At 35.0% G+C, this 23,741-nt stretch overlaps 3 protein-coding genes and 1 pseudogene across 4 annotated transcripts in view; all 4 read left to right on the top strand.

Annotated features, from left to right (window-relative positions):
* Window positions 1-323: 323 nt before the first annotated feature.
* The window catches only part of LOC128492871 (protocadherin gamma-A3-like), a 258,015-nt gene continuing 234,597 nt past the window's right edge, over window positions 324-23,741 (top strand). The window contains exon 1 of one of the 2 annotated variants that reach the window (XM_053465612.1): window positions 324-2,779. In XM_053465612.1, coding sequence (XP_053321587.1) covers window positions 368-2,779 — 2,412 coding nt within the window. In that variant the 5' untranslated portion in view covers window positions 324-367. Of the gene's footprint in view, window positions 2,780-8,356; window positions 8,726-23,741 lie in introns of those variants that run through there. The other variant, XM_053465617.1, reaches the window with a different exon arrangement.
* On the top strand, window positions 6,180-8,189 carry LOC128490208 (protocadherin gamma-B1-like). Its single transcript, XM_053461994.1, has 2 exons — window positions 6,180-8,041; window positions 8,148-8,189. Exons 1-2 carry the CDS (start codon window positions 6,305-6,307, stop codon window positions 8,187-8,189), a joined length of 1,779 nt encoding a protein of 592 aa, XP_053317969.1. The 5' UTR covers window positions 6,180-6,304.
* LOC128490206 (protocadherin gamma-B2-like) lies at window positions 15,398-16,007 on the top strand (annotated as a pseudogene).
* LOC128492878 (protocadherin gamma-B2-like) lies at window positions 19,664-22,935 on the top strand. Its single transcript, XM_053465622.1, has one exon. It carries the CDS (start codon window positions 19,732-19,734, stop codon window positions 22,174-22,176), a length of 2,445 nt encoding a protein of 814 aa, XP_053321597.1. The 5' UTR covers window positions 19,664-19,731; the 3' UTR covers window positions 22,177-22,935.

Here is a 23,741-nt window from a genome sequence, read left to right as displayed (position 1 = left end):
GTACGACAAGGTAAGTTAATTAAAAATATGTAAATTATTTTGGACTTTTATATTACAGCAAAACTAAAAAGTGTGTTCTTTTAGATTTTAACGTAAATAGTAATTCAAGAGCTATCTTTGATCCAGTTGGGCTGCAGTTCCAGATTTGTGCCTCAGAGCGCCGCTGTTTACCAATAAGATGGAGATGCTGGGATTGGACATCTACCTATGCTTGTATCTCACAGAAACATTGCAGAGCTGTATGAAGAAAGGAGACATTTTCAGATCCTTTTACACAAAGAAGAAATTAGATATTTATCTAGAAACTGTTTCAGTGGATTACAAACCATAAAGGAAGGCAATTTGCATTGGAATATAAGAAAGACAAATGTCTAAAATGAGGATTCATCAAAGAGAAAAATGCAAGGCATTCAGGTGGCAAGTAATATTTTCTTTCTTGTTTTCTTGCTTTTATTTTGCATCAGCTCAAATCAAATACTCTATTTTTGAAGAAATGAAGAAGGGTTCGTTGGTAGGAAATTTAGCAAAGGATATGGGGTTGAGTATAAAGGAACTGTCTAGGCGAAAATTTCATATTTCTCCTGATGCAGAAAAATATTTTTCTTTTAATATAGAAAATGGAAACCTCTATATTAGTGGCAGAATAGACAGAGAGATTTTGTGTCCTGCTGCTAACCCCTGTTTTCTAACCTTTGACGCACTCGTGGAAAACCCTTTAAATGTTTTTCACGTCACAATTGAAATTAAAGATTTAAATGATAATGCACCCAAATTTCTTCTCGACATTATCAGGCTAGACGTTGTCGAATTTACTTCACCTGGAGCCCGTTTTCTTCTACAAAATGCAAGAGATACTGATATAGGTGTGAATTCAATACAGTCATATCAACTTAATGACAATGATTTTTTTAGCCTGGGTGAAAAGATCAACTCTGATGGCGTTAAATATCCGGAAATTGTGTTGGAAAAATCTTTAGATCGTGAAAAGAAAAACCTATATGAATTAACCCTTACAGCTTTTGATGGAGGAAATCCTATGAAGACTGGAACAGTCCCGGTAAAGATTTTTGTTACTGATGCTAATGATAATTTTCCTATATTTACCCAAGAGATATACAGGGTAATGTTAAATGAAAATGTGCCAATCGACACTTCAGTTCTTCAAGTCAAAGCCAGTGATAAAGATGAGGGGCCAAATGCACAAATTTCCTATTCCTTCAGCAACACTGTAGAAGATGTTTTGAATGTGTTCGCAATTGATAATTACAGTGGGGAAATCAAAACCAAGGGACATATAGATTTTGAAGTGACTAAGAGCTATGAAATGTCTGTGCAAGCACAAGATGGCGGAGGCCTTGTGTCTCATGCCAACGTGGTAGTACAAATAGTAGATCTGAATGACAACGCACCTAAAATAACAATCACATCCATTTCGTCTCCTATTTCCGAGGACTCCTTACCTGGCTCAGTGGTGGCACTTATCAATGTACATGATAAGGACTCAGGAGAAAATGGTGAAATTATGTGTCAGATTTTAGATTCGTTATCATTTAAACTATTGCCATCATCTGGTGATTATTATAAAATCGTTACATCTGTTCCTTTAGACAGAGAGAAAACATCATCTTATAATATATCTATTGTTGCAACCGACAAAGGGAGTCCGCCATTATCGGTCACAAAAACAATTGAACTATACATTGCTGATGTAAACGACAATCCTCCTACTTTTGAAAGCAGTGCTTATGATGTTTATATTACAGAAAACAATTTACCTGGTGCCTCAATATACAGAATACATGCATCAGATCTCGATTATGGAGACAATTCGAAACTTGTTTATGCAATTATTACCAATGGTAGTGAAGATTTTCCTGTGTCTGCATATTTATCTATTAACCCAGTGACTGGAGTTCTCTATGCACAACAGTCATTTGACTATGAACATCGGAAGACGTATTACATCCAAATAATGGCTAAGGACAGTGGATCACCAGCTCTGAGCAGCAGTACAGTCCTTAGGCTTTGTATAGTAGATCAGAATGATAATGCACCAACAATTCTTTATCCTTCACCAGAGAATGAGAATTCAGCTTTATTTGAAGTGGTCCCTTTGGCATCTGAACCTGGTTATTTAGTAACTAAAGTGGTGGCAGTTGATGCTGACACTGGGCACAATGCTTGGTTGTCTTATCATTTTATTCAAGCCTCAGAACCTTTCTTTTTTACCATTGGTCAAAATACAGGGGAAATAAGGACATCTCGTGTATTTGAAGAGAAAGATAGTATGAGGCAAAAGGTCGTAGTTATGGTGAAAGACAATGGAGACCCTTCTCTTTCTGCGACGGCTACATTACATCTTGTTGTTGCAGAACACTTCCAACATGTACTTCCTGGATTGAATAGCCAACCAAGAGATACAAATACCCAGTATAATCCACAGTTATATTTAGTAATAGCCTTGGTCTTGATCTCTTTTCTATTCCTGTTGACATTGATGTTGGCAATCATATCAAAGTACAAAAAACTAAATTCCCCCACTAGTTTAAATTCGTTAAATCCTAATCTATTTTCTCAAGTTGATCCTCGCTTGATTTCAAGATACAGTACAGGTACTTTGCCTTTACCCATTTCTTACGATGTTTGTGTTGCTCTGGACTCAAATGAAAGTGACTTCAGTTTTTTAAAACCCAACCATGATGTCCCAGTGGCTAGTTTGATTGATGCTGATAATTCAGAAACTGGAAATGAAATCATACCTGCCAGTAATGCTGTTGAGGTAAGTTAAACACCAATATTTATTTTTTTAACTTTTAAATCTGTAACTTTTATATAACATACGTAAAATAAATAAAAAAAAATAATCTCGCCATTTTCATTCCTATATTAAGAAAATCCTGAAGTATATAATGCAAAGAGATCAAATAAATTAGCTATGAATTGAGCATTTTAATTTACTCATTTACTACCTATCAAGCCTTTGTACAATGTTATCAATTCCTAAACACTATATTCTGTTGAGCATATACTCTGACACTTAACATGCCAACATTTTTTGTTATCATGATTTGGTGTTTGGGCTTTTGGATTTATATATGTTGTTTTGTGATGGTATGAAGAAAAAAAATAATTATATATATATATATATTAATTAATAATTGTGTTTTTGTTTAGCATTATATGGAATTATTTGACCTTTGAACATTACAAATAATCATTTCTTTATGTATCGTATATTTGAATCTGAACCATGCCTTGGGGACACCTGTCTGGTGTTCCAATTAGCATAATGTTACTTGGGAGGATAAAAGCATCTGCAAACAAGGGCATTGGCATTTTGGAATGACTTGCCAGTGGTGCATAATTGTTGAAATTGTTGAAATTGTTCTCCATAATGTCCAAATTGAACATTTTTATGGAATAACAATAGGGAGACTGTCTGTAGTGAGATATCTTTCTGCATCATTAACTTTGATGCAGTTGTTAAAAATCTTTTAAACCTTTCTCCTCTTCCTCTTTCCTTCTTCCATACTGTAGAGGGAGCATGAGGTCGGTCACCTCTGCCTTGGTGCTCCCTGGCAGTGCTTGCAGTGATTGATGTAGAGTGCCTGGTCTCGGTGCCTCAAGAGCACAAAAGCAGAGGTTTGAAGTGACAGACCTTGCGTTCCCATAATATTAGGCTAGTTACAGGGAAATCCATGATCTCCACAACTGGTCCTGCTCATCAGGCTACCCAGACCAGCCCTTGTGGGGTCTGGATGCTGTGCACCCTTTGAACTTTCCTCAGTGTGACCCCAGTTCAAGTACTGAAATTTCCCAGTATCCCAGTAGGCCAGTATGGTCTTGATGTCATCTTGAGATGCTGTTATATTAGGTCTGGCACACAGATTGCATGTTGTATAAAACTGAATCTCTTTGAGAATAATTTTTATCATGGTCAAACATACAAAGGTATGACATATATAGTAATTTACATACATTGTTTATAGATTTAATCACTGGTCAGTTTTACATTTGGAAAAGAAAATGCTTTTAATGCTATTATCAAAAATATAGTAATAACATCGTGCAAGTTGAGCATTAACATGGTCAGAGAACAAATTCCTCTAACGTTTGTGAATTAGTACTCTCTAAAGGGAAACTTTCACCATTGTCTTTTTATATAAAGCATTCATTATGTAAATAATGCATGCTTTTAACTTTCACTTTATCACTTATTTTCATATTTCTCTCACCTATCCATGGTCCTCTATTACTTGTGTAATAGTACCCTGGAAGCCTCTATAAATAAGAGTGCAGCAAAGCAAGTACTACAAAGTATGTAATATGTTCAGTAGTGATACTTAATGAATATTAAAAATACATTTGATAAATCTAATTTTTAATAAAATTCAACAAAATAAGCTAAAAGATGCTGTTTTCAGAATAGACTACAAAGTACTACATGTGTCCTTAGTTTTGTGTCAATAGACAGGTGATAACAAAAACTGTGAGTCTGAATCTTTTCAAGGCATCCACAAATCAATCTTGTACAGATAAAAGGTGTCCAAAATGACTCCCTGCATTAACATTTTGTTATATGTACTGTCAACTGCGTACTTTGGTGTGTTTACGGACCAATTGGGGACTGTAAAGTGTGCTTTATCATATTACAATATAAGCAGCTAAAACTTAATTATAAAACAGTACATACATTTATTACAAGCATACTACTTCAAAACATGATTCATAGCAGCTGAACAACACAGAAACCTTGAAACAAAACTCCATACCTATTGTATTTCTCTTCACAATACAGTATATTATTTTAGTAATGTGCAAAAGTTTTAGACAGGTATGTTTAGTTAACAGAAGGAAAATATAAATCAAATCAATATTTGGCGTGACCACCTTTTATCTTCAAAACAGCACCAATTCCTCTGGGTACACTTGCACAGGGATTTTGTAGGCATATAGTTAGGCGTATGATTTAACAAGTATATTAATGGGTGCTAATGATCATCAATTTAACATGTGGGTTGAAACATAATCAGTAAGTGTTTATTATTTCACAGTAAGAGAAATAAAACTGGGTGAGGAACAGCCAACGTTACCAACAAGGTATGGTTGCTGATGACAGTTTAATGTCAAAGGTCACAAGACACAAGGTAGATATACTGCATCAGCAAGATATCTCCCAGACAGAAGTTTCAAGGCAGACAGAGGTTTTCATATGCCCTCGTTAAGCTCTTTTGAACATACAATATTGAAGACCATAGATGCAGTGGTCAGCCAAGTGGTCAGATGAAAGACACATCATGCTTACTTCCCTTCACAGTCAGAAGATGTCCAGCTGTGCCATCAGCTCAGCATTGTCAGAAAACAGTGGGACCCTAGTACACTCATCTACCAGCCAGAGAAGTCTGGTCAGAAATGATCATGGAAGACTTGCACCCTAAAAGCCATACCTCTGACTCGAAAACAAGGCCAAGCAACTCAACTAGTTATGAAACCACAGGACCTGGAGTGCAGAAAAATGAAACTATTGAACTGATTGAGTGATGAGAGTGAACTGAGGGATGAGAAGGCAGTTTTTTCGCTGAAGTGTTGGAGAGCAGTACAAAAATCAGTGTTTGTAGGCAACAGTGAAGCATGGTGGAGGAGACATCATTTAGTTTGTCTGGGATAAAATGAAGAGAGAGAAGCAACTGAGGCTACCTAAATCCACATAACAACTGTGGTTCTCCAAGATGTTTGGAACAACCTACGTGCTGAAGTACCTAGAAGAATTGTTGCTGTTTTAAGGGCAAAGGGTGGTCACACCCGTTCATTCACTTTGCATTTTGTTAAATTATAAAACTATTAACATGTCTATTTTTGAAAGCATTCTTACTCTTCAGCATTTTTTACACCTGTATAAAATATTGCAAAGTACTGTATAATAATTTTAATAAATAATTTAAAATCTTTCAAATTTATATTGAGCATTGTTATTATAAATTTTTCCTTTTTTTTCCAATAATACAAAGATTACTTGGTATTCTTTTTTCTGATTACCTCATTTAATGAGTTTTAAAACTCCTTAGTTTTAAAACTCCTTGCAGTTCCACATTTATGCCTCTGAGCGCCGCTGTTTACCAACAAGGAAAGGAACCTGAAAAAAGAAATCTACTGGTATCCCTTTTAGTTTTCATATACTGCAGGTTTCCAAGAAGACATGCAACCATTTTTGTTGTCTCATGAATACACAGCTTTTAATTGTATTTAGCTTGTGGATTTCATTGGAACTGTTTTTATAAAGGAGACAAAAAAGCTCAACAAAAAAATGAAGGCTCAAAAAGCACAGATGTACAAAGGAATTGGATGGCAAGTAAGACAGTATTTTTCTCTGCTTTGGCTATGGAAATCAGTATTTGGTCAGGTTCATTATTCCATTGTTGAAGAATCTAGAAAAGGTTCTACAGTAGGAAATATAGCAAGCGATCTAGGTCTAAATGTAAAGGAATTGACATTTAAAAGATTAAGAATTGATTCTCATGTCGCAGAAGAATATTTTACTATAAATTTAGAAAATGGGGAGTTGTGCAGTAAAGAAAAGATAGACAGAGAGACATTATGTGCATCAGTGTCTACCTGCATTTTAACCTTTGATGTTGTGGTTGAAAATCCTTTAAATGTTTTCCATGTGGCAGTTGAAATTCAGGACATTAATGACAATCCACCAAGATTTTCTCATAAAATCATTGAATTGGAGATCAGTGAAGTCACTTCAGTTGGAACATGTTTTGTTTTACAAAATGCAGAAGATCCTGATGTAGGAATTAACTCTATAAGGAATTACAGACTTAGTAGAAATCAGAATTTTGTGTTGAAAGAGAAGAATTATACTCAAGAAAATGTTTTTCCAGAGCTTGTTTTGGAAAAAGCTCTAGATCGAGAGACACAAAACACTTATGAATTAATATTAACTGCAGCCGATGGAGGAAATCCCATTAGAACAGGTACTGTTTTCATTAAGATATATGTAACCGATTTTAATGATAATTTTCCAGAGTTTAGTGAAGAGATCTATAAAGCTAATGTAAAGGAAAGCACTTCAGTTAACTCAACAATACTTTTTGTAAATGCAACAGATAAAGATGAAGGTTTCAATGCTGATATTACTTATTCCATTGGAAATATTCCAGAAAATGGTTTGCATACTTTCAGTATCCATCCCAAAACAGGGGAAATAAAAAATAAGGTACATTTAGATTTTGAGAAAACAAGTAATTATGAAATGTCTGTACAGGCAAAGGATGGGGGTGGCCTAGTGGCGCATGCCAAAGTTCTTATACAGATAATAGATGAAAATGACAATGCCCCTGAGATATCTATTTCTTCATTGTCTACCCCTATTCCTGAGAATTCTACTCCTGGAACAGTAGTAGCCCTAATCAAAGTTTACGATCAAGATTCAGGAAACAATGGAGATGTTGATTGTAAAATTATAGACTTGGTACCTTTTAAATTGGTACCATCGTCCAGCATATACTTCACAATTATCACAACTACTGTATTAGACAGGGAATTAGTGTCACAATATAATATCACAATTGTAGCTACTGATAGAGGAGTCCCTGCACTTTTCACCACTAAGGTCATTTTATTGAGTGTATCAGATATAAACGACAATTCTCCCGTTTTTGAGAAACCTCAATATATTGCTTACGTTTCGGAAAATAATCAACCCGGAGCTTCTATATATAAAGTACATGCTTTGGATCTGGATGCTGCAGAAAATGCAACGCTGACCTATTCTATTCTCGCTGAAAATATGGATGTTTTCCCAGTCTTCTCCTACCTGTCCATTAACCCAACAACTGGGGTTCTCTATGCTCAAAGATCATTTGATTATGAGGAGCACAAGGAATTTTACATACAGGTCATTGCTAAAGACAATGGGTCTCCGCAGCTTAGCAACAATGCAAGCATTAAGATTTGTGTAGTAGATAAGAATGACAATGCTCCAAAAATACTTTACCCATTGTCAGAAACTGAAGGGTCACCTTCATATGAGATAGTACCGTTTGCTTCAGGACAGAATACTTTAATAACCAAAATAATAGCCGTTGACTCGGATTCTGGACATAACGCATGGCTTTCTTATCATTTTATCCATTTGTCAGAACTATCACTTTTTAGCATTAATCAGCATACGGGAGAAATAAGGACATTGAGGGCATTTCAAGAGAAAGATCCTTTAAGACAAAAGGTTGTAGTTCTTGTTAAGGACAATGGGGACCCTTCCCTATCAGCTACTGTTACACTAAGTCTGGTGGTTGCTGATGATTATCAGCAGGTTTTTCCTGAGATCACTAACCAATTAAGTAATTCAGATTCACCCCCTAATATGCAGATATATCTAATAGTTGCCATTGGCCTCATCTCCTTTCTCTTTACACTGACTGTGATACTGGCAGTGACATCAAAATGCAAAGAGTCTAAACCTCCAATGACTTTTGGATCGTTAAACACAAACATATACTCTCAAGTGGATCCAGCGTTTCTTTCTACATTCAACAAAGGGACTTTACAATTACCTTACTCGTATGATGTTTGTGTGGCCTTGGATTCTAGTGAAAATGATTTCACTTTTTTAAAACCTAATCAAAGTGTACCAGTCGCCAGTCTTATTGATGCTGATGATGGAGAGACTGGAAGTGAAAGTTTGAGGGAACCATTATCTACAAGCAACATAACACAGGTGAGCTAATGTTAAGTATATTTTAATGTTCCAATCAATTTTGTTTGATATATCTGCCCCTTCACTCTGAGACTTGAGATTGGTGCAAAAGCCACGACACTCAGGGTAAACCTTGAGCGTTCCTAAGCATAATTATTGGGTAATAATAGTGTACAACAATCTGTACATACTGACTGTTTTAAGCCATTGGGATTATGACTTGTATGGATCAAAAAGGAAATGAAAGACAATACATTAGATTCATAACTTAAGTGGATGTCTTACATATTGTATACATTCTACAGTCATTTGGAACATATGGAAATTGAACTGCAGGCAGAATAGATTGTAAGACATAATGAAGAGGAAAAGTATATTCTGTTGTAATATGAGCGCCATCCACGTGCTTCCTTGGCTCTCAAATTATGAAAAATATGTTAAATGTGGTTCTCAAATACAATCAAAACATTTGCTTATGGCTTAATCATTCAAAACATTATTCTTCATGTGCTTGGTTAAAACATTTTGGTAGTACTGTAAATGAACATAGGTAAATCTGTTGGCTGAGATAACTGACACACCACTACTTCCTAACATAAAGCAAGCCTCGCTAGTTAATATGAGTACAGACCAAAGCTCTATATTATATGTTTATTTCACTTTATGGTTTCAAACATCTTCAAAAACCCATTCCTGTGCACCATTGCCAGTAAGGGGCTTTATAAACCATAGTATTGGTATTGGGTGACTGTATGACCTGAATACTTAGTAGTTCATTCAGTTGGTCTACATGATATATCCGTCAATGGTTTATTTTATTTTTTAAAGGACTTTTTAAGGTCTTATGTGAGGTTTTAACTGCTGTTCCCATTAGCTAATGTTTACAATTGCTTAGAATTTTCTGTAGTTTACTGTTGTTTATTGAGATGTGAGATTGGTTTGTTTCAGTAACAAAAAACTCTTTAGGCAACTAATAACCGATGATTAAAAGTGAATTGCACATATCATTTTATTGTCTGTTTTATGTGGTAATACATGATTTTGTGTATATCTCTAGTATTAATCTCTGTTTGCTCTATAAAATGCTGAAGATCCAGATGTTGGACTCATTTCTGTGTAAACCTATAAATTTAGCAATTATCAATTCTACCCCCAACACTAAGAATTGAATCCATCTAAAGTCTGTTACAGAAATTGTTAGGTCTAAAGTAAAAATATTCTAAAGTTAGTTTTCACAATCTCTGATGGAGTAAATTGTGCTCAAGCTAGTACTGTTGTTAATGGTATTATGGTTATAATGTGACTGTTCCGAAACTTACTGAAGAAGTACAGCATTATACTTTTGGGAATACACCAATAATTCTACCATAGTATATCTAACAGCAAGTGGTAAAGATAAATGATACATTGAATGCAAATTTTAAAACAAAATGTGTTTTGGACTAAGACGTCTGATTCTACAGAACAAATAAAAGTTATTTATTCAATGTTTCAATTTCATATTATGGCAAGTGATAAGATTATCAATGCTGCTATAAGGAAATGCATACATAAACCAGAACGATGATACGTTAAGCAACTTATATCTGTCACAAGTTATTGTGTCTTCTTCATTGATTTAAATCGTCTGATGTGACCCTGAACAATGCTATGCAATAACTAAAGTTATGGCAGTGGACGTGGACTTCATGCGTGATACTTGGATCTCTTTATTATTAGCAAAGTTCTATAGTTTGGGTAAAAAACAATAGTGACTCACAATGCTCAATGAGAATTAGTCTTAATCTGGACAGGTGGTTCCTGCAACCAAATACGCAATCAGAATGCTTGATCAAACTCCAATTGGTGATAGTTCTGTCTGTCATTTATTGCTATATGTTGTCTCGAATGTAATAACTGAAGACAAATAATCAAAATTACCTCTAAACGTTGGTTCCTAAATGGCAAAAAATGTATTCTTAAGCAGATCCTCCAACCAGATCCTCCAATTTACTTTATAAACCTAGGCTTTATAAAACCACATCAAAACATTCCAGTAAACAATCTGATTGGTGCAAACAATTAAAAGAGGTTTGTTTCCAACTGTGTTGCGGATGTGTGTTTTTCAAAACTGTCTGCTATATTCTTACATTGTTCTTTAGTCTTAGGGCTTTTTAAACACCAAGTTTATACTTTGCAGACCATGTTTGTTGATGATAATCACGAGCAATGATATTATGTCAGATTGCATCACTGATACTATATATAATATATTTTGAAAAGAACACATTTACAATTTGTTATTGTTTTATATTGTGTTAAATCGGTCATAATTTTCATTCCTCAACCATAAAAGTTTAAAAGTATTCAAATATTATTTGGAAATATTTATTATTATTTCTACTCTCATTGTATGAACAGAGGTAAGTTTTGAATATTATAGAATTCTGGTTTGATGGCTAGTTTTTTATATGATGTGCTTATTTGTTTTGCATCAAAAATATTCCGTATTTTAGTAGGATCTGTAGGAAATAACTAGCATGCAGCTCAGGAAAGTGTTGTTCTAGAAATGACCCATAAACTTTGGATTATGCATGTAATATTAAACAAATAAAACAAAATAATATGTATTGATCTTCTGTATTTAGAGATGGTTAATGATGAAAAAACAGGTGTAAAGTTGGCGGTATTTTTTACATTTTTTACATTACTGAATTGTGTGGAATTAACCATTTACTGTGTGTTGCATTGGTAGAAATGCACTAATCTGTTACTACTTATTATATTTTGGTGGGACTTTGAGTGTCTTGAGGACTTTGAGATTTTATGCAAAAGATGTACTAGGACAATCAAGATATCATAAGTATTTCAGGTGAAAGATTTAAACATAAGTTAGTGGTTGCGGTGAAAGACAATAGATACCCTTCCCTTTGAGATTTTTAACAGGTGTTTCTTATATTAAGTGATCAAATCAGCACATGTACAGTAACTAGAGAATGAAAGTTTAGAATGAGCGCAATAAAGTCATAAATTGCCTTCAGCTGGAAAAAAATTCCTGATTGCATATTACTGATCAAGGATATTTATTCAAATAAAGTGAATCATTTCTTAAAGTATAAGCATTGTGTAAATATGTGCGAATTCCTGAAGTTATATTGATTCTATACAAACATACAAGCTCGGTGACAATGAGCATTTCACATTAAGTGTGCAGACTAGAGTTGAAGTACATTTCCTGAAAAACCTATAGACCATGAAACAAAAAACATAAATTGTCATCAATATATCTATTTAAAACATTAAAAAAATACAAGTAATACCTTGTGTTTTTTTAATGTTTTAAATAGATATATTGATGATTTATATTTATATTTCACTTATTTCCTTCCAGATATAGACCTTAATTTTATACAAACATACAAGCTCGGTGACAACGAGCATTTCACATTAAGTGTGCAGACTAGAGTTGAAGAACATTTCCTGAAAAACCTACAGACCATGAAACAAAAAACATCTATCACCTTTCTCTCAGTGAGCCTCAAAGCACTTTTCAGCAAACTCTCTCAGAAATAACATCTGAGAAATAGCTTTAAATAAACAAACTATAATGCATAACCTTGTGCAATGTTTGCACTCAAATCAGCAAAACCACCATAAAGTGAGCAATGATGAATAAACTCACAATTAAAATAACTAGGACCAAAAAATGTAGTCAAAAAGGAAGGTATAAAACACCTTTTCCAAGTTCTTCAAAGGGTTAACTAAAAAATAAAAGCACAAAATCACTGATGGAAGATGACTATTAGAAAAAATATATAAAAATGGAATGACACTCACAAATGATGCTCCAAACATGTTAAGCTATGTATGAAGGCAGAATGAATGCACCAAACAGGCAGCAAATGGATAGGCAAATGAGGACCAAATGAAGATCAAACGAAGAGCAAAGAGCTTCTATTCATAGATATAAGCTTCTTCATTACAGGCAAAAACACTAATTGAAAGCCCCAAAGACTTCAATATATGTGGAGGGAAGAGATGAATGCCACTCTATAGAAAGATATGCAGGTCCAGAATCATTGGCGCACGCAACTCTCATAAGTCTGCCACACCTCCCAGCAGCAATAGTAGAGTCTATTCCATACAGTGAATTTGGAATAAGTACGCAACTAATTCACAAGAAAAATGCTAAGTGGGACGAGAAGAAGGAGAAATCCAAAAAATGAATAGGTTTTCAGTTGGCTTATGGAATGACCCTTCATTACCTCATGAAGTAAGCATATAGTAAAAGGCAAACCATTCCAAACTAGAAATGTCATCGTTCTAACAGAAGACATTCCTCACAGTTGGGACTGTAAAGCTGCATTACCTTACAACACAATTTTCAGATTTTTCATTGTAAGGACAATAAAGTAATACCAACACATTCTTAATAATAAACTGTAAGAGACAGGTGTGTTAGATGTGTTAGACAACAACTGGTGAAATGATACACAATTGTTTAACTTCAATGTTCACAGTAATTTCTTAATGACAAAGCCTACAGCTCCCTCTTTAATAAATGATATGTTAAAACTCTTTTCTCTAAGCAGCATCTGTAGATATAATTAAAGGGTTTTTTTAAATAAAATATTGTGTTCCTCTATCTTAAATTTAGACAGCTTATCATACTTGCATGACTGCATCAGTACTACATAATTGATCGACGACCAACAATATTAGACTACACCTCTAGGGTTAGGGTTATAAATATATATAACCTAAAAATAAAATACAAAGGAATAAAAATAGTACAAGGATGGAGTGTTATAAAGCCAATCATCACTTTTAGAATTTTGGATATTTTTGCTTTTCTGCTATTCATTTATTGTTTCTATGTGTGTATGATTATGTATGTGCATCTCCTAATTTTCATTACACAACTAATTATCTGGCAATAGCGTAATATTTTGGGGAAAAAACACTCACTGTACAAGACAAAGCCAGATACATTATTTAAAATAAAACTTTGGACAAAAAATACTCCATATACTGTTATCTCTTTCTCTTTACCTTTGAATTTATATATTTAGAAAAACAATAAATGACAACTCTGGAAAATAATCTGTTCAGCAGTGCAATTCCGCTCTTACACCTCTGGGCGCCGCTGTTCACCAAGAAGAGCTAAATGGAACGAGAGAGTCACTAATGTTAAATACTAACACATACTGCAGATGTGGAAGAAGAAATGCAGTCATTGTTTGGATTCTTCCAAAAAAGTGCTTCCTTCATGGTTATATTCTGATGAAGAAGTAAACCCAGTATTACCTTACCTACCTTAATTGGATTATAAAAACCTTACATGAAAAGCTAAACTGCTTTTCCAAATTTAAGTCTCTGACAAAGGCTAAAATGAGAACTCAAGATTTCCAGAAACACAAAGGAATCAGATGGCAAGTAATACTTTCTTTATTTCCTTGGCTTTGTTACTCAGTCTCTGGCCAGTTACATTATTCCATTGCTGAAGAAGTGAGAAAAGACACTACTATAGCCAGAGCCGGCCTTAGGTGTTCCGGCGCCCTGTGCGAACTACTCCTCTGGCGCCCCCCTCACTACCCCCCCTGTCCCTTCAAACTACCCCCCCTGTGCCTTCAAACTACCCCCCCTGCGCCTTCAAACTATCCCCCTCTGCCCCTTCAAACTACCCCCCCCCCTGCCCCTTCAAACTACCCCCCCTCTGCCCCTTCAAACTACTCCCCTCTGCCCCTTCAAACTACCCCCCCTGCCCCTTCAAACTACCCCCCCTCTGCCCCTTCAAACTACCCCCCCTCTGCCTCTTCCTTCAAACTATCCCCCTGCTCTCCCTACTTCTCCTTATCCTAACTTACCTTGAGGAGTCCTGCCGGCATTTCATGTTGAGCGCCGGCACCGCGACGGAGAGTAAGGGGCGTCGAGCGGTTGCTGAGAACTTCACGAGCAACCGCTCGGCGCCCCTGCCCGGGACATAAATGAAAACATTGTTGTTTTTTTTTGTTGTTGGTTTTTTTAACTTTATTTAACATCCTCCATGTTAAATAAAGTTAAAAAAAAACTTTATTTAACATGGAGGTTGTTAAATAAAGTTAAAAAAAACCAACAACAAAAAAAAACAACAATGTTTTCATTTAGGTGCAGAGGGGGCGGCGGAGTAGGAGGAGGACCCCGCGGCGGCGGCGGCGGACACCGCGGCGGACCCCGCGGCGGACCCCGCGGCGGCGGCGGCAGCGGCGGCGGAGGACCCGGCGGCGGCGGCGCCCCCTGGAGTGTGGCGCCCTGTGCGGTCGCACAGGTCGCACACCCCAAAGGCCGGCCCTGACTATAGCAAACCTTGCAAAAGATCTTGGATTAGATATTAAGCAGCTCTTAGTAAGAACATTTCGTATCGCATCACGTGTTTCAGAGAAATATTTTTATGTCAATTTAGAAAATGGGAATTTACATGTTAAAGACAGGATAGATAGAGAGGCGCTGTGTGGTGCAGAGCCCATCTGCTTCCTAAACTTTGATGCAGTGATTGAAAATCCCTCAAATGTTTTCAAGGTGAAGATTGCAGTTCAGGATGTAAATGATAATTCTCCAAGATTTTCTCAAGACACTATCATTTTAGAAATTATAGAAAGTACTTTACCAGGAGCTCGATTTGTTTTACAAAATGCATAAGATCCAGATATTGGCATTAATTCTGTCCAAACATACATGCTTGATAACAATCAATATTTTGCACTCAGGGAAGAAACTAGTAGTGATGGTAGTAAATTTCCAGAACTTGTCTTAGAAAAATCTTTAGATTACGAGATACAGAGCATTCATGAATTGGTGTTAACAGCAGTAGATGGAGGAAATCCCATGCAAACTGGCACTGCTTTAGTAAAAATCATTATTACTGATGTGAATGACAATATCCCTATATTTACACAAGATGTGTATAAAGTTAGCATAAGTGAAAGTGCTTTATGTAAGTGCAAGTGAAGGCTCTAATGCACAGATCACATATTCATTTAGTGAGATAGATAGACATATATTTGAAGTGTTTATTATTAATCAAGCAAACGGTGAAATTAGAACAAAGGAGAATTTAGATTTTGAGAAGACACGAAATTATGAAATATCAGTAAAAGCAAAGGATGGCAGTGGCCTTTTTGCACATTCCAAAGTACTAATTGAAATATTAGATGAAAATGACAATGCTCCAGAGATATTTATTACCTCATTGTCTACTCCAGTTCTTGAGGATTCGGCTCCTGGAACAGTGATAGCCCTGAAAGTTCATGATCAAGATTCAGGTGAAAATAGAGACGTTAACTGAAGAAATGCCTTTTGGTCTATTATTATCATAAGATAGCTAATACAGAATAGTTACAACAAGTGACATAGACAAAGAACAAGTATCAGGATATAACATTACAATTCTGGCTACTGACAGTGGATCACCTTCACTCCAGAGTCAGAAGACCATCTGGTTGGATTTATTGGATGTTAATGACAATGCACCACTGTTTAAACAATCTACATACATAGCCTATGTGCAAGAGAACAACTTACCAGGATCCTCAATATATGTTATACACGCCTCTGACCCCGATACTGGAGACAATGCTAAAGTAGTTTATTCTATTAACATTAGAAATACTGAAGATTTGCCAATATTATCTTACTTTTCTATTAATATAGAGACTGGTATTGTATATGCTCATCGATCATTTGATTATGAGGAGCACAAGGAGTTTAAAATCCAAATAAGCGCTAAAGACAATGGATCCCCATCATTGTGCAGCAATACAACATTAATTATCCATATAGTGGATCAAAATGATAATGCTCCAAAAATTCTTTATCCATCACCAGAAAGTGGAGGTTCAGCACTCTTTGAGATGGTCCCGTTTAACTCTGAACTAAATTATTTAATAACTAAGGTGGTTGCAGTAGATGAAGACTCTGGGCACAATGCTTGGCTCTCTTATAATTTCATTCAAGAGTCGGAACCATCTCCCTTCAGCATTAGTCAGCACACAGGTGAGATCAGGACAGCCCATGTCTTCCAAGAGAAGGATAATTTAAAATATACAGTAGCCGTTTTGGTAAAGGACAATGGAGTCCCATCACTTTCAGCAACAACTACACTAAGTTTTATAATTGGGAACAGCTATCAAGAGGTATTTCCTAAACTCAGTAATAAATTCATGAAAAAGGACGATTCTTCTAATTTGCAGTTGTATTTGGTAATAGCTCTTGGTTTGATTTCTTTATTATTTATCTTAACTGTTGGATTGGCCATCATGTCAAAATGTAACAAATCAAAATCTTCTCAAGCATGTGGTAAAATAAGTACAAATTTATACACCCAGGTTGATCCTCAAATGTTTTTCCAGTATAATAATGGGACCTTGCCTCTATCATGCAATGTGTGTGTAGCTTTGGATTCAACTGAGAGTGACATTACAAAACTAGGCAACACTTTCCCTATAGAAAACCTTATTGATGGTGATGATTCCAGACATGGAAGGGAAAATTTAAATTATTTAAGATTTGCTAATGAATGGGCTAGAACAGGTAAGTGTTTCTATTATGCCATTATATAATGAATGATTACAAGATTAATAGCTGTTTTAATATTGCGTATTTACTATTTAGCTGTAATTTCCTCTCTCATGTAACCACACAAATTAAATATTCTGTTGATCAGGGCAAGACGGGTTTTCTTTTGATACCATTATTTTGATCATAGAATCAAATTTACTATAAACAATATAATAAAATATGGTGAACAATTTAAAAAAGCACTTTTTTATGGCATCGATTTGCTCTGAGTTTAGAAATACCCAATGTTTTTTATGTTTTTTGCAAGTACAAGTAGCATATTGCTTATCCAAAACCATTTTTAAAATCTTGTCATACTGTGTCCATGCTAAAACCTTTTCAACTTGAAATTTTGACAGCCTTTTTAATATATCTTTCAAACTGACCAATTCAATTTACCTCATCAACCCATATATTTTTGAAAACTAGACCCCTCATGATATTTCAAATGCTGGTTTAACACTTCCTATGCACTAATTCTACCATCAAAGTTTTCTATAGTATTTTTGTGTGGTTTTTTCACATACATTTTACTTTAGGTGTGAATTTACAGTATGTATTCAGCAACATGTCCTGAGTACAGCGATACCACCAATGCGTAGTGTTGTGGGTTGTTTGGGGAGTAAAAGGCGGAATTTGGGAAATGCACATTTTTTACGTGAAATTTTGACATTTGATCATCCTGCTCCCATGTCTTTGTATTCACTATTTCTACCACCAGCCTTTGTCAAAGTTTGTGGTAGCATTTTTGTCTGTTTTTTTCACACACAATTGATGTGGGTGTAAATTAACAGCTCCTGGTATATGTTACTACCAAATACCACCCAACATGTGTTCTGCAACATCTTCTAAGTACAGTGATACCACTCACTGGGTTGTTTGGGGCAAAAGGCCACATTTGGGAGGTGCGCATTTTTAAAAGTTTGACATCTGGTCAGTCTGTGCCCATGTCTTTTTTGTGAGATCTTTGAACCTGGCCAATTCAATTTATCCCACCAAACCATACATTTTGGCTTTTACTTGTAAAAATCGACTTTTTTTAATATATATTTTTGGATGTATTTCCTTTCAACTGGATGGTTTCCCTTATGATTTTATGGTGACATCACCATTATTTTAGTTTTATATTACTGATCACATGGTGGTTAGTGAGCTGGGCTTCATTGACATGATTGGCTGCAGTACCTGTTGTCTACCTTGGGAACTGTTTTATTTTAAATGGGCATTGCCATCTTGTTTGAGGCAGCATCTCTATTTCAAATAGAGTTTTTTAAATGCTCGAACATAGCTGCTAACTTTTGTTGCTGAATACATTGCAGCAACAGCAGCTGAGTGAAGTAATTGTTGATCGCATTCAGTGCTCTCTTGACCCCATGACCTGCCAGGCACATGAATTGTCGTTCAGGGAGTGTATTTTCATGATATGCCTGGCACATAAATTGTCATCAAAGAGTTAAGTATCTTTTTTCAAGTATCATACAACATACAAATCAATAAATGTATTTCCTTTGTAATATGTTAAGTTTGTGAGTTAGTTGTTGTTGATATATTCAAAAAGTATATTGGATAATGAACTAAACAGTCTATTATTGAATAGTTTTTCACAGAAAGTAAAGTTACACAAATGTTAATTTATTGGTAGCTGTGTGTGTGTACTATACACAAAAAGGTATTAAAAAACTTTGCAGAAGCATTTGGAAACCATTTGGCTAAACTTTATCTATACCAGAAGACAAAAAAGTACATTCAATGAAATAAAAATTAGTGTAACACCATTCTATTAAAGAAATTATATTAATGAAAGGAAAGAGCTTGAAAAATTAGGATGAGTACGGCATATCCTAACATATCATACTTGATCCTAAAAGTTAACTTAGAGGAATATTAATTTTGTACATACTATGGTGAACCTCATAATTTCTGTGCATCTTGTAAATGTATACATACTATATCATTGATAAAGACAAGTGAGCTAAACACACAAAATTATCTTTTATTTACAGGTTTCATATTTTATGGTATTATTCTGATACCATGTAAAGTACACGTACAAGTACTAATAATATGCAACCCTGTACTAAAAGAGTCAGTTCTGTATCATGCTATTTTGAAAATAATAAATGTGTATAGAATACAATTTCTAATTTTTTTTTTTTTTAGATTAGTCAAATATAATTTATTAAACATTCCACAAATTTGCACTGTGAATAAATAACATTTGATGCACTAGGAAATAAAACCAGTAGTGTAATTCTACATTTAAACCTCTGAGCGCCGCTGTTTACCAGTGAAAAAATGAATGTGGAGCTTTCCATTACTACTACACAGTCAAGGCCTATGAGAAGAAATGCAGCCATTTTCATAGTCTCTTCCAAACAGGATTCATTCAGCACTGCATTTCTCAAAACAAGAGGGCAAATATTTGTTTTAAATTCAGAAAATTCAAGCCACAAATGGATGACATAACAGCCTGGCATCTACAGAAACACAAAGGAGTCAGATGGCAAGTAATATTTTTCTTATTTTTGTTTTGGTTTTGTGATTCAGTTTCTGGAGAGCTTCATTATTCTATTGCTGAAGAAATGAGAAAAGACACTGCTATAGCCAATATTGCTAAAGACCTTGGTTTAGATGCTCAGCAACTTTCACTGAGAAGACCTCGCATTGTTTCGCGTGTGTCAGAAAAATATTTTTATGTCAGTTTAGAAAATGGAAATGTATATATTAAAGATAGAATTGATAGAGAATCAATCTGTGCAAGGACAGGGACCTGCTTTCTTACCTTCGATGTAGTGGTTGAAAATCCATTAAGTGTTTTCAAAGTGAAGCTTGAAATTCATGATATAAATGACAATTCCCCAATGTTTTTTCATGAAACCATCAAGTTGGAAATCATTGAATCTACATTACCAGGAACAACATTTATTTTACAAAATGCTCAGGATCCAGATATTGGAACTAATTCTGTACAAACATACAAGCTCAACGACAATAAGTATTTTTCAATCAATGAAAAGACCAGATCAGATGGCAGTAAATTTCCAGAACTTGTCTTAGAGGAACCTTTAGATCGTGAAACACAAAATATTCATGAATTAATTTTAACTGCTTTTGATGGCGGGAACCCCATTAGATCGGGAAGTGCTTTAATTAAGGTTATTATTACTGATGTAAATGATAATGTACCAATATTTGCACAAGATGTATTCAAAGTTACCATAAGTGAAAAAATTCAAATTAACTCTATAGTGGCTGTCATAAGTGCAAGTGACAAAGATGAAGGATCCAACGCGGAGATTACATATTCTTTTAGTGAACTCTCTGAAAGTGTTTTCCAAACATTTAATATCCATCCTACAATGGGAGAAGTTAAAACTAAAGCCATTTTGGATTTTGAAATTACAAGAGGCTTTGAAATATCTTTGCAAGCAACGGATGGAGGTGGCTTTGTAGCCCATTCCAAATTACTAATAGAAATAACAGATGAAAATGACAATGCACCAGAGATATCCATTACCTCATTTTCAACTCCTATTCTTGAAGGCACTGCTCCTGGCACACCGATTGCCCTAATTCAAGTTCATGATCAAGATTCTGGAGTGAATGGAGAGGTTGACTGTCATATAATGGGGGACATACCCTTTGACCTATTGGCATCATCGGACAGTTATTATAGAATTGTTACAACAAGTGACATGGACAGAGAGGCCATTTCCCATTATAACATTACAGTTGTGGCCACAGACAGGGGCTCACCTCAACTGTCCACCAGGCATACTATTCAGTTAGAAATTTTGGATGTTAATGACAATGCCCCAGTTTTTATAAAATCAACATATTTTGCCTATGTACCAGAAAATAATTTGCCAGGCACCACTCTGTACAGCATACATGCTTCAGATATTGATTACGGAGACAATTCAAAAGTTGTTTATTCAATATCCAGCACAAATACAGAGGGATTTCCAGTATCATCATTTCTTTCCATTAATATAGAAACTGGAGTTATCTATGCTCAACGGTCATTTGATTATGAGCAGCACAAGGAATTTGCAATTGTAATAACTGCAAAAGACAATGGGTCTCCATCTCTGAGTAGCAATGCAACATTGATGATCCATATTGTTGATCAGAATGATAATGCACCAAAAATTCTGTACCCATCAGTAGAAAGTGGCGACTCAACTGTGATTGAAATGGTCCCCTTTGCCTCCAGGCAAGGTTCTCTAATAACAAAAGTGGTTGCGATTGATGCTGATTCTGGTCATAATGCCTGGCTTTCTTATCATTTCATACAAATACCTGAACCTTCTCACTTTACCATTAACCAACACACAGGGGAAATCAGAACATCACGTATCTTTCACGAAAAGGATGTTCTGAAACATAAAATAGTGGTCATGGTAAAGGACAATGGAACTCCTCCTCTTTCAGCAACTTCTACACTAAACTTTATTGTTGGAGATAGTTTTCAACAGGTATTTCCTAAACTTGGTAATAAATTAATTGATGACTCTTCCAATTTGCACATGTATTTTATAATTTCCCTTGCTTTGATTACTTTATTATTTATTTTAACTGTTACATTGGTCATTATATCAAAGTGTAAGGAGTCAAAACGATCTCAAGCCATTGATTCTCTAAGCACAAATATATATTCCCAAGTAGATCCTAGGATGTTTTCACAACATACCAATGGGACTTTACCTCTGCCATATGCATACAACGTTTGTGTGGCTTTGGATTCCACTGAGAATGACTTTACTTTCCTGAAACCAAATGAAGATGTTCCCATAGACAATCTTATCGATGCTGATGATTTAGGGCTTGGAAATACAAACGTTAAAGAATCTTTGGGAATCAGCAGTTCTGCACAGGTAAGTTTCATGAATGATTAAATTGTTGATGTTAATGTACTACATTTATAACAATTTTACTGATGAATTATAATAGACATCTAGTTTGTTGTTATTCATTTGCTATACCATGAATGCTATGAATATTTCCATAATGTACAAATAAATGCTGCTGAGAATATAAATTGTTGAAATAACCAGTAGCATTTGTAATTATGGCTAAAAACCTATGTGACAGGTATAAATCAGTAAAACATTTTATTTTTTCCTAATTTTGTTCCTCAATCTACACGATATGGTACTTACACTTCCATGGTTGTAATCAGTTTTGTTTTGCCATTTGTACTATACTCTACTGTGTTATACTTCACTAGACCATATTATTATTCAGAAGGAATTAAACAACTCAGGGTTGCTGAGGGTGAAAGGTTTTAAAAGTATACAATAAAAAAAACATATTTGGTTGAATGCATGTAATGTAAATGTAAAGAACAGGATAGTATTGTAAGATCAAGTTCTTTTTTTCGTATATTATCCCCTTAAGGACAATGGGTGGTCCCAAAACCCATTGAAAACAATGCATTTTGAGCCCGTACATGTACAGGCTTTGTCATTAGGGGGTTAAACTCATGTTTTTAGACATATTTTGATAATGTCTAAAGTCCAGTATAATATCATGGAAAAGCACGTGTGCTGACATACACATTCAGCCAAATGTTGGAACCAGCAGAGCATAGCCGGCTCCTGTACTGTCAGCTCTAGCTGTACCTGCTGTATCCAGACCAAGACACATGACAAGAAGTGAGCTTGAAAGATAGCACTTTATAAAAGAAAAAAATGATTACTTAAAATAAACTTCACTGTTTGTCTTGCTTAATAATAAATCACTGTATCTACCACTACTAAAAAAAGTTGTAAGACATAATAATCCTCCAAGATTTTCTTATGAAATCACCATTTTCGAAAATGTTGAGTATACTTCACCAGAACAAGCTTTATTTTGCAAAATGTAGGCGATCCGGATATTAGCATTTATTCTGTACAAATTTACAAGCTCAATGATAATCAGTAATCTATGCTGACTGAAAAGAACAACACTGATGGCAGTGCATTTAAAAAAACTTTACATTATTCATAAATAATATAATAACAGCTATGGACATAGAAAATCCCTTACACAATAAGACTTAACTTATGACAATGACGATTTTCCTTCAATTCTGATTTATATAAAGTGAGTATAAGCAAAAGCGCTAACTCTACTGAAGTGAACTCTACTCTATGGTGTGCAACTTGCAACGACTGGGGGTCTAAAGCACAGGTCATGTATTCCTTTGGCAAAACCTTATTTCATATGATTTCATTTATAATAATAAATATCATATTCATCATACAAATAGTATACAAAAAAACAAAAACTGTCTGCGTTTCTTACCCTAATAAAGTTGGCAACAAATATATAAACATAATATAAATGAGAGGTTTTGGTTATATGAATTGGCCAAAGCATAATTAAGCTCACCCGCCACGTCAAGGCACACTCTCAATAGGGTGAGAACCTACTCTCACCTCCTACGTAGTGGGCACACAAAGCAGTTTATACGGCT

Source organism: Spea bombifrons, chromosome 4 (genome assembly GCF_027358695.1).
Source record: "Spea bombifrons isolate aSpeBom1 chromosome 4, aSpeBom1.2.pri, whole genome shotgun sequence".
Lineage (NCBI taxonomy): Eukaryota > Metazoa > Chordata > Amphibia > Anura > Pelobatidae > Spea > Spea bombifrons.
Note: the sequence above shows the minus strand (reverse complement) of the source record. Positions and strands in the feature narration are given on the sequence as shown.

Coding starts and splice junctions, on each gene's coding strand:
- LOC128490208 (XM_053461994.1), top strand. CDS start 6,305: ATGAAGGCTCAAAAAGCACAGATGTACAAAGGAATTGGATGGCAAGTA. Junction 8,042..8,147: donor GGTCACCTTCATATGAGATA/GTACCGTTTGCT, acceptor TCCATTTGTCAG/AACTATCACTTTTTAGCATT.
- LOC128492878 (XM_053465622.1), top strand. CDS start 19,732: ATGGATGACATAACAGCCTGGCATCTACAGAAACACAAAGGAGTCAGA.